Source organism: Rhincodon typus, chromosome 3 (genome assembly GCF_021869965.1).
Source record: "Rhincodon typus isolate 14 chromosome 3, sRhiTyp1.1, whole genome shotgun sequence".
NCBI classification, from domain to species: Eukaryota; Metazoa; Chordata; class Chondrichthyes; order Orectolobiformes; family Rhincodontidae; genus Rhincodon; species Rhincodon typus.
The window spans coordinates 118966342-118980562 of NC_063334.1; the positions used below are offsets into that span (position 1 = coordinate 118966342).

The window sequence follows — 14221 nt, forward strand, 5'->3', positions numbered from 1 at the left end:
CATTCTTCATAAATTTCACAGCTTTGTGCAATTTCTGAGGGGTGTTTCAGTGTTGTGGATTTGTCAGTGCTATATTATACAGATCAGGAAATGGTTTTGTAATGTCAGGTCAGTGCCAAATCTCCTGTGTTTTTGCTTTAAAACCACAGACAGCGGTGACTCCGTCCATATCTGCAAGGAATCACTAAAATCAGCCATACACCTGTAACCAAATAATTTCCACTGAATGAGACAGTTAATCACTGAACGTACAGATTCAAAATCTTAGCCCTGTCTTTTGATTTATATATTGTTTACTTAGTCAAACAGGATTACTGGTTTCCTCAGTGACAAATTTATCTTTTGCTTCAGGATGATATCTTGACAGTGATACGCCGAGTAGACGAAAACTGGGCTGAAGGAGTGTTGGGAGACAAGATAGGAATATTCCCAATTTCCTATGTTGAGGTAAGTAATCACTTTTGGTAGGTGGGATGTGTATGTTCAAATCTGATTTAAGGTCCTCCAACTGAAACTGTTATTCTCTCCACAATCTGCCAGACCTGAGAATTGCCAGCATTTTCTGTTTTTATTTGAGACTTTCAACATCCTCAAAGTTTTGCTTTTGAGTCCGTGCAAATGTTGTGTTAACTTTGTATTTTATGTAAGTTTGTTTATCAGAATGGATGGAGGATTGATTGTGACATGCTTTTTCCACTGAAAGTACCATTTAATATTGCTCCATAGATTTGTAATTCAGGGAGATCTTGTATATATTCTTCACACTGTGATGTCTTTAGAAACCTATGGAAGAAAGCAAATCAGTTGCCCAGAAATTCTTTGAGTAGAATCACCTATTCATTCATTCCATAATCCAGCAAATTCCAAACCTAAAAATGACTTTATCTATGCATTCTGGACGGTAAGTTCTACAGCGTATTTACATTTAATGAGATCATGTTCTTGCAAATGGAGCTGGAAATGTCCAAGTCAAGATTAATGCATTTCATTTGGGGCAGCTGAGTTGAACTTTGGTCATATTTTTAATACAGTTAGATACCATTGTGTGATTTTATTCATGTTGTTTCTGTGTGTTTGGAACAGTCAAGACATCAGTAAAAGTAGGGCAGGCAAGTGTTCATTGAATTCATTTTTTATTTACCACTGTATAGTGCTTATGACCTATTTAAGGTTATTGAAATGTTGTTAAATATTTCTATATAGATCCAAATTTATCTCTAAATGTGAATTATTTAGCTTTGTGACAAATTATATTGGGCAACCAATCATGCTCCCCGTAGGTTCAAACCATTATTCATGTTTGCTTTTGGAGCTACAATCATTTGAAGCTCTCATTTGATACAACATTTATAATTGTGCCTTCAAAAGCCTCCTATGATCCTCATTGTTTGTATCACTGAGTCAAGATTCAAGAACTTCTATGAATTTGAACTTTGGAGTGCCGTATTATTGGGAGCAGCCTTTCATTTGTCAACTATGGCTCTAAGTGGTGTTTTTGCCTATCAATCAGAAAATTGCGTGTTCATGTCTCACTTCAAAGACTTGAGTGCAAAAGCTAGTCTCTTGCTTTATGGCAGCACTGAAGGAGTGCTGTGCTGTCTGAGGAATCAAATCCTGTAAGGTCACGTCTGCTCTCTCAGATGATTGTTACAACTGAGGCTAGAGAAATGCACAGTTGCTCTAGTTCTACTACTCCACAGGTTACAGCATAGAATAAAACTAGTTTTTCCTGTTACTGATTTGGCTGATTAAGTGAAACGCAGAACTGTAGATGCTGGAAATAGAAAACAAAACTGAAACTGGTGGAGAAACTCGGCAGGGCTGGTTGCATCTGATAGAAAGCAGGGTTAATGTTTTGGAGTCCAGTGGCCTCCCCCACCCCAGAACTGGAAGAAGAAAGGTTTAGACTGGCTGAGGTTCTCCAGCAGAGATCGTAGAAACTGCAGATGCTGGAGAATCTGAGATAACAAGGTGTAGAGCTGGATGAACACAGCAGGCCAAGCAGCATCAGAGGAGCAGGAAGGCTGACGTTTCGGGCCTAGACCCTTCTTCAGAAATGGATGTCATCCGTGGGTGCTCTGACAGTGGCCACATGGCCACTGGCGGCGGGCACATTGTGGGGAAGGTCGTGGGTAGGGTTGGGGATTTGGGAGGTGGAGGAAGCCCGTTTTGGGTGGTAGGCACCAGTAAGTTTACTGTACTCACGGTTTTTAGTGTCCAATAAAGCTGAGTAGAATTGTGAGTTCAGGTTGTGGATCCTATGAAGGATAAAAAACAGGAGAGGTCCTTTGCAGGTCTGGGAGAGGGAGGCTGTAACCTGGGGTAGGCTTGATTGTAGTGCCAGGAGATGCCGACGCATTGCTGCGAGTGTGTGTTTCAGGAGTCGCAGGGAGAAACGCTTCTGAAGAATCTCAATGTTCTGAATGTAGACATTGTCACGGTTGGGGCCAAATTGGGAAGGCCTGAATGTGGACTGTAGTCCATTGGGGATGATCTGGTTGTGGACTGTAGTCCATTGGGGATGATCTGGTTCCGTAGGCAGGTACTAAGAAAGGTGATGTGGCTGTAGTACCTGGTTTGCTTCAGGACGTGGTCGAGCAGTTTCAAGACCGAAGAGATTACGAGAGAGTTGCAGTGGGAGTGAGATCCACTGAGATTGTTCTGGAGGGAGGAGGGTAATTTCTTCAGAGTAGGCATCCTTAGAAGAGGCTTCGCAGTGGGGTTAAAATTGTTTCAGAGATAGTAGGAACTGCAGATGCTGGAGAATCTGAGATAACCAGGTGTAGAGCTGGATGAACACAGCAGGCCAAGCAGCATCAGTATTATCAAAACAAAACTTATTCAATGAAGTTGCAATGTGTGTTTAATGTAGTCAGTAATGTAAAAGCATAAATCTTTATTCTTCTAAATATCCCTTAAGAAACACATACATGCATTCTTCAATTAAAAGAAAAGGTAGTTATCTGCAAAGATTGGGCTTCTGAAAATAAAACACACTCTGGTCTGGGTTTTTGTTGAACGCAAATAAAAACGGATATTCCAAAACTGTCCCACTGATGTTGTGACATATACTGTCAAATCATTGATCATGTTTGGTTGTCTTTGGAGTCTTAGCAGACAGCTTGCTCAGGAGATAAACTATTCAGAAATTCCTTCAGTTTCTCCTTTAAAAGTACAAATAGGTTTTACCTTGAACTGTGAACAATAAGGTTTTCTTTTGAAACAAAAGCAGGAGAGCTCAGCTGGGCTGTCCATCCCCACAGATATCTTGTTCTCCAGATGAAGGCCAGATAAAACAAGAATCTCTTCAAGCCAGTCACAGTTCAAGCCAGTCCCAGCAGAATCGTGTGACTTCTAAGAAGCCTTGCTAACAAAAATTTGCAATGTCCACAGTGACCTTTCACCACTTAAAGAAATCACTCAAACTTGAAATAAATGAATTTTTCCACAATCCTTCAAAATTTTAAGTCCAAGAAATGTTAAATATGATAGAATAGAATATCCTTTATTGTCACTTGTGCTCCAGTACAGATGTAGAGGAGTACAGTAAAAGGTTTTTACAATGGCTGCCTTTTAATTGTGCAATCTTAGGTACAAGTAGGTACAAGGACCTAGGTGCAAATCTTAGAGTAAAAGAAAAGTGTTGTTTACAAAGAGGATTAAAGGAAAGCATAAACATTACTTAGAGATAGTTATAACATATTAAAAAGGATTTAAATTGCAGTCTGATAACAGCAGCTCAGCACGTGGTGCCAGGCCCAAGTCCAGCAATTGTCCTGTATCGCTCCAGTCTACTCCTCACTGGCACTCAGCAGCAAACAGGCTGTACTGGGATTCATACCTCAACCCCACTGTCACTCCGGGGACATGGTTCTTCTATCACTCCAGAGTCTCAGCTCCTCACTTTGGGACCCGCCCCCTCTATCGCTCCAGGACCCGGCAGGTGATTGGAAAAGATCTCATGATACCAGATGAGAAGTAGAATTTTCTTCATGTCCCAACGAATATTTATCTTTCATCCGATGTCACTGTAAATAAATTATCCTGTCATTTTCATGTTGTTTGTGGGAACTTAGAAGGTCATAAGAAATACGACCTGGAGTAGGCTTATTTGGGCTATCAAGCCTGTTCCACCATTTGGTAAGATGATGATTGTTAAACATTTGTTTATGGGATCTGAACATTACTGGTTAGGCTAGCATTTATTGCCCATCTCGATTGTTGCCCTTGAAAAGGCTCATCTTGATTGTGGCCTAACGTTCACTTTGCTGTCTGTTGCCGCTAACCCTTGCCTGCTTTTTGAATTGAAAATCTGTCTAACTCCGTCTTGAATAGATTAAAAATCCAGCCACCACCTCTGTCTGTCAAAGGGAATTCCAAAGAGTAATGACCCTTAATGAGAAGAAATTGCTTTTAATCAATGCAAGCATCCATTATTAAGGAGATAGTAGCAAGGCATTGAGAAAATTGTCATGCAGTCAGAGTCAACATGGTTTTGTGAATGGGATATCAGGTTTGACAAATTCATTGAAATTCTTTTGAGGTGCAACAACAGGTTGAGTAAAAAAGATACCAGTACGTGTAATGTATTTGAATTTCCAAAAGGCATTTGATAAACTGGCTCGTAAGTTGAGCAAGTAAGAGCTTGTAGTGTTGGTGACAGACAAAGGAGATTAATCCTCTATATATTCCTCTGACACGCTCATTATTTCTCGTATCCATAGCTATTATGTTTGTGCCTGTATGTATGGGTATTAATCATTACATAACGTGTGGTGCATTCTCCAGTCTTCAATATCTTGAGTCATAGTCAATTTGCCAACCAATTGGCATCCTTTTGTCTTGCAGTAGGAAATGTGGTTCCCTTTGAAATTTGGTGTTCTTGCATTTGTCTGGATGAGCACATGGTGAAAAGCTTTGACATCGTTTTTTCAGCATAATCACATTCTTTATGACCAAGTGACTAGTTTTACATTTCCGTACTTGCATCTCCCACTGCAAATTTATACTGCAGCCTGTAAGCTCATTCAGCACAACAGTTCACAATTCTTACTTTTAATTAGATGTTATAATGCTGAAAATTGAAAAGCAAATTCCATAAACATAAAAAGAGAAAATGTTGGAGAAATTCAGGACTAAAGCATTATCTGTGGAGAGAGAAAAACAGACTGCCAGTCCTGAAAATGTCATTTCACGCTCTAAAAACTAACTCTGTTCTTCCCATCACAGACGCTGCCAGACCTGTTGAGTTTCTCCAGCATTTTCTTTGTTTATTTCAGATTTCCAGCATCTGCACTATTTTGCTTCCATAGTATTGTGTGCAGGCAACCTCATAACACCAAACTCCAACTTGTTTGAAGTAATTGAATATAAATTGATGGCAATGATGCTTAAAAAAATAATTCGGATTGCATTCAGAATTAAAATTTGAGCCTGTTTGTGCAGCAGAACACTGAATTTGAAACATTTTGGTTTCACTCAAGATACAAGACTGATCAGAAGTATCAGTGGAGTTCTTTCAAATGCATATTACTGACAGTACACAATCCCGCATACCCAACAGCAGGATAGAGTACATTATATAAAGGTTATTTATATGATTTGAGAACATTTTTGTCTATTTCCAGTTTAACTCAACAGCCAAACACCTGATACAGCTGGATAAACCTTCAACTTCCAATTCTGGAGGTGGCGATTCAGGCGAAGGCAGCAGCAGTACCTCAGTGGCTGTGCACAACAGTTCTGCTCAGAAACCCTTGGACATCACAAAGAAGAACACCAAAAAACGACACTCGTTCACCTCACTAACAACGTCTAACAAAGCGTCTCAGTCATCTCAAAACCGCCACTCCATGGAGATCAGTCCTCCCGTCCTGATAAGCTCCAGTAACCCGACAGCCGCTGCACGCATCACTGAATTGGGTGGACTCTCCTGCAGCGCTCCTTCTCAGGTAACTGGTCTTGTAGTCCTGGAGAACTCTGTTGTGATCATAAGTTTGATTTTGATTTTGTTGTTGTTATTGTGATCAGAAATGCACTGCCTGAAGGGAGGTAGAAAACTGGTTCAGTGGTCGCTTTCAAAAAGAATTGAGTATTTCTTTGGGAAATAAATATTGCCATTTCTAAGGGAAATGAACAGCAGAGTGGGACTAATTGAATGCTTCCATGTCAGACCTTTTGCAGATTCGATTGGCTGAATGACCACCATCAGTGCTTAATGAGTCTATATTTTGTTTCCTCGTTGAAGAGTCCACGTACACCCTTTCCTGAATGGCAAGATTCATATACTGCCTTTTGGACAGCCACTCATGATCTTCAGAGTCTTTGCAGTGCTTCATGTTGTCTTGACATTGAAACAGTTAAGATTGAGAATTCTTGACATGATGAATATGGAGACCAGGTTACCTCTCGTAGGAGAAAGTGGAACAAGGTGTCACCCATTTAAAATAGAAGCAGAAAGAGTTTTATTTTCCCCTCTTTTAAAGGTCGTGAGTATTTGGAATTCTCTTCGTCTAAAGGTGGTGGAAGAGGAGCCTTTGTTTTTAAGGCAGAGGTAGATAACCTCTTGGTATTCAAGAGGGTGAAAGTTCATCAAAGTACTTGGGAATTTAGAGTGGTTAAATTAGCTACAAACTTATTCAATGGTGGAGCAGCATCGATGGGGCCAAATGGCCTGCTCCTGTTTTTAATTCGTATGTTTGTGTTCATTGTTTTGAGTCACTGATGTTCTCATTCTGACCTTCTCTAATGGAGATGGTACAGCTCACAGCTTGGGATCAAGTCTTGAACAAAAAGAAAGTTGCTGGAAAAGCTCAGCAGGTTCGGCAGCATCTGTGAAGGAAAAAACAGATAACTCTGAGGAAGACCTGCTCAGACCTGCTTCTGAGGAAGACCTGCTGAGCTTTTCCAGCAACTTTCTTTTTGTTCCTGATTTACGGCATCCGCAGTTCTTTCGGTTTTTATTTGGGATCAAGTCATTCCTGTTCACCCATTATGCAAAAGGCAAAACTGATGGGATCTACAGAGATACAATTGGTAATTGTCAATTGCTTTAATGTATATATAATATATTTTTTAAAAAAACTCTTGGTTGGGTGTGATACTTGGGCGAATGCAGTCATCCAGTCCTTGTGTTATTCCGAAACGTTTATCCCTGTGCAACTGCAAATCCTGAGGTTTTACTTTGCAAAATCCTTATAGGTAGTTCTGCGTGTTTCATTAACACGAATTGACTGTAACGCAATTGATGAATAGTGTACGCTGTTTGGATAACGTGAACTTTCTGCCAATTTCTGTAGCAATTTTCCGATCATGTGATTTTCTATAGTGCATGGTCAGGCAAGAATGCAACTATCACCTTATAGGAGAACTACCTGTACGACAAAACCAACTATCTCTTGCTTTTAACATAATAAAATGATGCAAGGCAAATGATGAAGTATTATTAAACAAGGGATGACATTGATCCGCATAAGGAATTGTTAGGTCAAATGACTAAAAGTTTGGTCAAGTGGTGGATTCTAAGGAGCATCTTAAAACAGTAAAGTGAGGGCATGCCGGAAGGGAATTCCAGAGCTTGAGGCCCAAGCACCTGAAGGTGCAGCCACCGGTGGTACAATTTGAAAATCCGTGATGGAACAATAGGCCGGAGTTGAAGGAATGCATACTTCTTGGAGGATTTTGGGACAGGAGGAGATTTACAGAGATAGGGAATGGCACAAAAGGCCATAGAAGGATTTGAAAACATTGGTGAGAAGTTTAAAAGCCAGACATTAGCTCCTAGTCAAGCAATGCCCAGCTCAGTGTGTGCATGGGAGATAAAGGGATGGACCTTGCTGCAAGTTATCACACAGGCTTCAAGTTTATGGAGAGTTAAACATGGAAAACCACCCAGGACTGTGTTGCGATGGTGGATTCTTAAGGGAACAAAGGCATGGATGAGAGCTTTAGCAGCAGATGGGCTGGGGCAGGGGCAAAATCAGGCAGTGTTATAGAGGCCAAAATAAGTGGTTTTACTGGTGGCACTACAAGGTCAAACTGAGCTTGGTATGGAATGAGAAGTGAATGCAAACAGTTGGGCTTAATCCCAACTTGTTGCAGGGGAGAAGGATGGACCGCACCTTGTTGTCCTGAATGAACTACTTCTCTGTTTGAACTGTTTCTAATCATTTCTATGACGAAACTCACTCAATGTTCACTGTGAAACAATAATTGACAAGTAAATGGCTTGATGAGTCACATTAGCAGAGGAACATAGGGTCATAGTCTAAGAAGAACCAAGCTTTAACTGCACAATATTTAGTGAGACCACCCCAGAGTACTGTCTACCTTTGCTCACCAAACCACAAGGGAGATATTCAAGCCTCGAAAGCAGTGTGGAGAATTGCTATGAAATGGAGTCAAATGTCATACAACTGAGTGATGCTGAAATCTCAAATGAACCAAGGCTTTTCAGAACTGGAAATAGATTGTTTGAAATGACTTTTATTGAGGTGTATTTAAATTAGTAAATCATGCAGAAAAGATAAATCTTGAACAGTGCAGTATTTGAAACTCGTAAGACCAGGGGCACAGATTTAAGTTGCTAAAAGCCAGAATTTGGACATGTGCCAACATATGGACCGGTTCTCTGGGTAGTCTGGTGGATAGGAACATTTGCAGTGGTAGGTGAGAAGAGCTTGTGACTGAAGATACTTTGTGCAAACAAAGTAGAATGAAACACGTTCTTATAAAGCTGTCGCAATATGTGTATGGAACTGACATATCTGTTTGACAATGAGGATAATTGCCTGCATATACCTTGTTGACAAGAAGCAGGACAAATTTAATCTGGCCACTTACCATCCAATTCTTCTCTCTCATTAGCAACATGATTAAAAAAATCTTGTTGAAATAGCATTTGGTGAGCAATAACTCACTACTGACTGTGTGTGGTTTCTGCCAGGGCTAATGGGCTTAGAACCACATTGTAGCCTTGGTCCAAACAGACGTGAGCTGAATTGTAGTTAGGTGGAAGTTACTGCATTTGACTGTGTGTGACATCAAGAGGAGCTAACAAAAGTGAATTAAACAAGAATTGGGGCCAAAGTACTTTACCAGTTGGAGTCAACCTAACACAGAGGAAGATGGTTGTGATTCTTGGAGACCACATCCCCTCAGCCCCTGGACATTACTGTAAGGGTTCATCTGGGCATTGTCCTTCAGCTGAAATAAAACAGAAAGATATGCTAATCCTCTCTTTAAGGACATGACAGAACTGAGCACTTTGTGTTTTAAATTAGGAATATTTGAAAGTATGATGAAGGATAAATCCACAGCAATGGAATTGCCCAGCGATGGCGCTGCAACTGAAGGTCTATCTGTTAATGTGAATTTACTTCTTCCTATTAGATAATAATTTGGATTCAATGTGACTTCTTTGGAAGTTATGTTCAGCTGCTTCATGAATTCCTGTCCCTTCATGACAAGGCCAAAATGAGGATGTTTGCACAGTATTCAGTACAGTGTGCAGCACACTGAACGCATCTGTTCATGCGTACAGCAAGATGTGGACAAGATTCAAGCTTGGGCAAATAGGTGGCAAGTTATGATTGTGCCCAACAATCACCATCTCAAACAAGAAGGAATCTAACCATCTCCCCTTGGACGTCCAATGTCGTTGCCATCACTGAATTTCCCTGTAATCAACTCCCTAGAAGTTGTCATTGATCAGAAATGGAATTCAGACCACGATACAAATATTATGTTTCTAGGAGTTGATCTGACACTGGGAAATTGGTGAAAACGCATCTCCTAACTTCCCCAAAGCCTGTCCGCTATATACAGGCCAAAAATCAGGAGTGTGATGGAATGCTCTGTTTGCCTAGATGAGTACAGCTCATGAACACACAGAGGTTCAATACCATCTAAGGCGAAGCACCCTGCATGATCAACAGTCCATCCATCAACCTCAATATTCTGTCCCTCCAAAGAGGCAGCAGTGAGCAGTAATAGCAAATCCCTCACAGCAGAAATTGCTGGAAAATCTCAACAGGTCTGGCAGCATTTGTGGAGAGAAATCAGAGTTAACACTTCTGTCAGACATGCTGAGTTTTTCCAAGCAGTTTCTGTTTTTGTTTTGGTTTCTGATTTCCAGTTCTTTTCAGGTTTTCCTAATAGCTGGTTAGAGCCCCTCCTTTTTTTTTGTCTAATCCGCTCACCTGGTTGTAGAAAAAAGCTGTCCTTTTATTTCTATGTATTTTTGATTGTGGACTGTAATGGGACAACTTTTCACACAGCTGCTGGTTCACGCAGCTGTAGGAAAGTGGTTGCAGCTTGTCTGCGCAGTGTATGAATGGATATTCAATCAGCAATAACTAACTGACTGCTTTGTGGACTAGTGACTAGTTATTGATGACAAATGCCTTCCCCCTGCCATGTGATTAGTTCCCAGATAGCTGAACAGTTTGGGGGACTGTAAACAAGATAGTGAGAAGTCTTCTGACTTCCACCACTCACTTAAATTGATGTTTATCACAGAACAGGAAGAACTTCTGAGCTTCCAGCAGCTCAGAAGCTCTTCCAGCTCTGAGTTAATGCCAATTTAAGCCTGAAGAAAACGTTGGTTTTTCCATCAACAGTTGCTGTCAGCTGTGACTTTGTTAATGTTTATTAATTACCCATTATAATTATTAATGGGTTAGAGGCCTTTTCTATGTGTGAACTAGTTACCCGTGTACCTCTAGCAAACCAGTGAAAGTATCCAGAGAAGGAAGACCGAGAAGTTCTGATCTCCACAAGCACCATCTCTGTGGACAGAGACCACTCAATTGCCTTTCCAGTTTCTCTCCATCCATAACACCCATATTCTTTTCCACCTGACTGTGTAATGGGTATCTGATAAGGGGTTAGAATTTAACTTGTAGAGACTAATGCCACTGGTTCATAATTGTTTACCTGTAGCTAGTGTCCTTTTACTTGTAATTCATAAAATCATAAAAACTGCACAGTACAGAAAGAGGCCAGTTGAGCCCATGGAGACTGCACTGATCCTCCGAAGAGCATCTGGCCCAGACCCACCCTCCACCCTGTCCACGTAACCTTGTATTTCCCATGGCCAATCCACCTAACCTGCACATCTTTGGACTGTGGGAGGAAACCAGAGCACCCAGCAGAAACCTACGCAGACACAGGGAGAATGTGCAAACTTCACACAGACAGTCACCCAAGGCTGGAATCAAACCTGGGTCCTTGGTGCTGTGAGGCAGCAATGTTAACCACTGATCTACCATTTCCAGCCACTGTGTCGCCATAATTAATAGTAATTCTGTTAAGTATGTAAACCTGTACGTGCTTTCTGTAAACACGGGTAAGACTGGGATTTTAAATTTTGTTAAGAATGGAGAAGTAGCAGGCTTGACTTTCAGCACACTACCCCAGTGAGTGCAATTCTACAAACTTTCCCTGTTGAAAGGAAAACAGAATACCTCATTCAGAGACAATAAAAGGGTGAATCTTCAAATGGTGAATGAAAGAGTAAGAATTGGCATATCCAAAACCTTGTATTAACAGTAAAGAGTTGCAAGGAATCAGAAGTACCCAAAAGAGAACAACTCATTGTCTGTGATCTGAATTGGGCTTTTCTAATTTTTCCTCCCCTTCCCCTGGTTAATTTTTCGGGGCAGTGTGCTTGGTTTAAAACGTAAACAAAACCTGGCAACTAACTGTCAAATCATCATCAATTGGCACATTCTTCATGGCAACGCCTCTATCAATTAGAGTCGATTTGCCAAACAAGTAGAACTTCCATACAGTATAAGTGTTAGTTTTTCCCTTAAAATGGTATTCCTGCAAATGGTGTTGTTGGGTGCAAGACAAAAAGCTTCAACAACATGTGTCTTTGGTCTCTGTACTACCAAATCATTGATCATTAAGGTAATGTTAATTGTCATGGAATATACAAGGTAAAATTTAACATATGGTTCTCTCAAATTCGTTATTTCAACACATTAATGCATCAGGTTTCATGAAGCGAAATCCCTGATTTTGAGATCTTAAAAGTGAATTGTCATGTTTTAGTTATGGATTTCTGGATGTGTCAGTTTGACTGTCATCATCAACAGAGTCTCCCCAGTTAGGAACTGTAGTTTTTGAGTTCTTGAATGTGGTAAAGTTTGTACCAATTCCTTCTGCTTCCAAAATATTGATCTTGGTTCTAAAGACTGCGAAAAGTCTAAATTGTAGCTTTTTGTCTTCTGTCACAATCTAGATCCACTTAGAATTTGCAATACTGAATTCTCTCAATTGGAATAGCTTTGATGTTGAAGCATGGGAGCAAGGCCCTTTAAAACCGTAAAATATCAGGCTGAAATAATTCCCTCTGCTTTCCAATTGACACTCCCAGTGGTCTGTTTATCAATTCCAGCTTTTTGGGTGGTAGCAAAATGTAGGTTTTAAAAAAGAGAGAAATGTTTGATTTTAAGGTTGCTCCAGTTTCCAACGATAGAATCATTTTTTAAAAACGTTTATCTATGGTCCACTCAACTCTCAAATTACAATTTCCACTGCAAGGTGAACAGCTTGAGTTCCGTCATGGGTTAGTGTTGAGATCATCTCCCCTCGTGGTGAGACTGACTAGTTTTTTGCTCCTCTTCCTCAGCCTTTTCTTTCAGATTTTGTTGACTTTGTTAAGCATACCAGTATCTCCATGGAAATGTAAATTTTGGGTGGTGTTTCTAATGTTGCAGAAGGATTAACATGATCCTAATGTTTTTGATTCCAACAGATCTGTTCGTTGCACATTGCTGATACCATTGATATTTTGAGATGTGATTTACAGATGTTGCAATGTGCAACTTTGTCTGATATAAAATACCCTCTTTCTACTAACAGGTCCACATTAGCACTACTGGTTTAATAGTGACACCACCTCCCAGCAGTCCTGTGAATACAGTAGCTCCGTGTGCCTTCCCTATGGAGGGTACCTACTCTGCTCCTGGGGTAAGTATTGTGTGCAATGAATCAATAAGTAATGAAATACTAAATTAGAATTACCAATCTAATGGAATCACGTCTTGATTAGTCACTAGTTATGTTGGAGTTTGTAATGTGTTAACAGGAAGTCTTTAATTGTGAATAATCTATTCAAGCTGGTTTCTGTATGAAGGTTGCAGGACCCTGTCAGTGGTGCCAGTGTTCAGGTTTATATGTGCTGTGGTGGTCAACCGTGTTAAAAGGTAAACGAGTTGGTTCAAATCCTGCACTGGCCGAGGTTACTGTGGAGGACTGTGCTTCACAACCTCTCCCCTGACCCTCAGGTACACCACCACCAGTTGTGTCTCTTTAATGAGAGAACAACCCTATGGTACAGTAGGACTATGACAACTTTACAGCTGTGTTAAGCTGTGGCTCAGGACCTTTATTCTGGCTGTAGAGGATGATAGTGAGCTGACAAGGTGCACCATCTGTTGGTCTCTTGTTTTCTCATCCCCCATCGGCCAGCTAGCTTTTTGCTTCTGCTCGCCTATTTCAATGTCCTTCGACCGCTCGGCCTCCTGAAGTCATGACTTGCAGCGGCTATCTCCCAATCGTAACTGCCCACCATCTTCACAGCTCATTCACAGGTGTCCTCGCAGCAGAGGAATTGATGTCCAAGAGGTCATGACTTCTTATCCCAGTGACCCCACAGAAGGTCTTTTTGGTATACAGCCATCATCTAGCTGATGAACATGACTGAGCCAGTGCAGACGTGGTTGGCTTGGATGTGTTGCAGCTGTACAAAACTCTGGTGCGGCCGCACTTGGAATATTGCGTACAGTTCTGGTCACCGCATTATAGGAAGGATGTGGAAGCATTGGAAAGGGTGCAGAGGAGATTTACCAGGATGTTGCCTGGTATGGAGGGAAGGTCTTATGAGGAAAGGCTGAGGGTTTTGAGGCTGTTTTCATTAGAGAGAAGAAGGTTAAGAGGTGACTTGATAGAGACATACAAGATGATCAGAGGATTAGATAGGGTGGACAGTGGGAGCCTTTTTCCTCGGATGGTGATGGCTAGCACGAGGGGACATAGCTTTAAATTGAGGGGTGATAGATGTAGGACAGATGTCAGAGGTAGGTTCTTTACTCGGAGAGTAGTAAGGGCGTGGAATGCCCTGCCTGCAAAAATAGTAGACTCGCCCACTTTAAGGGCATTTAAATGGTCATTGGATAAACATATGGATGATAATGGAATAGTTTAGGTTAGA

At 40.9% G+C, this 14221-nt stretch overlaps 1 protein-coding gene across 1 annotated transcript in view; it reads left to right on the forward strand.

Moving 5' to 3' along the window:
- LOC109918372 (E3 ubiquitin-protein ligase SH3RF1-like) overlaps positions 1–14221 on the forward strand; it is a 113113-nt gene that overhangs the window by 56164 nt on the left and 42728 nt on the right. Inside the window, exons 3-5 of the mRNA XM_048594060.1 lie at positions 352–447; positions 5628–5951; positions 12871–12978. Coding sequence (XP_048450017.1) covers positions 352–447; positions 5628–5951; positions 12871–12978 — 528 coding nt within the window. The remainder of the gene's footprint in view (positions 1–351; positions 448–5627; positions 5952–12870; positions 12979–14221) is intronic.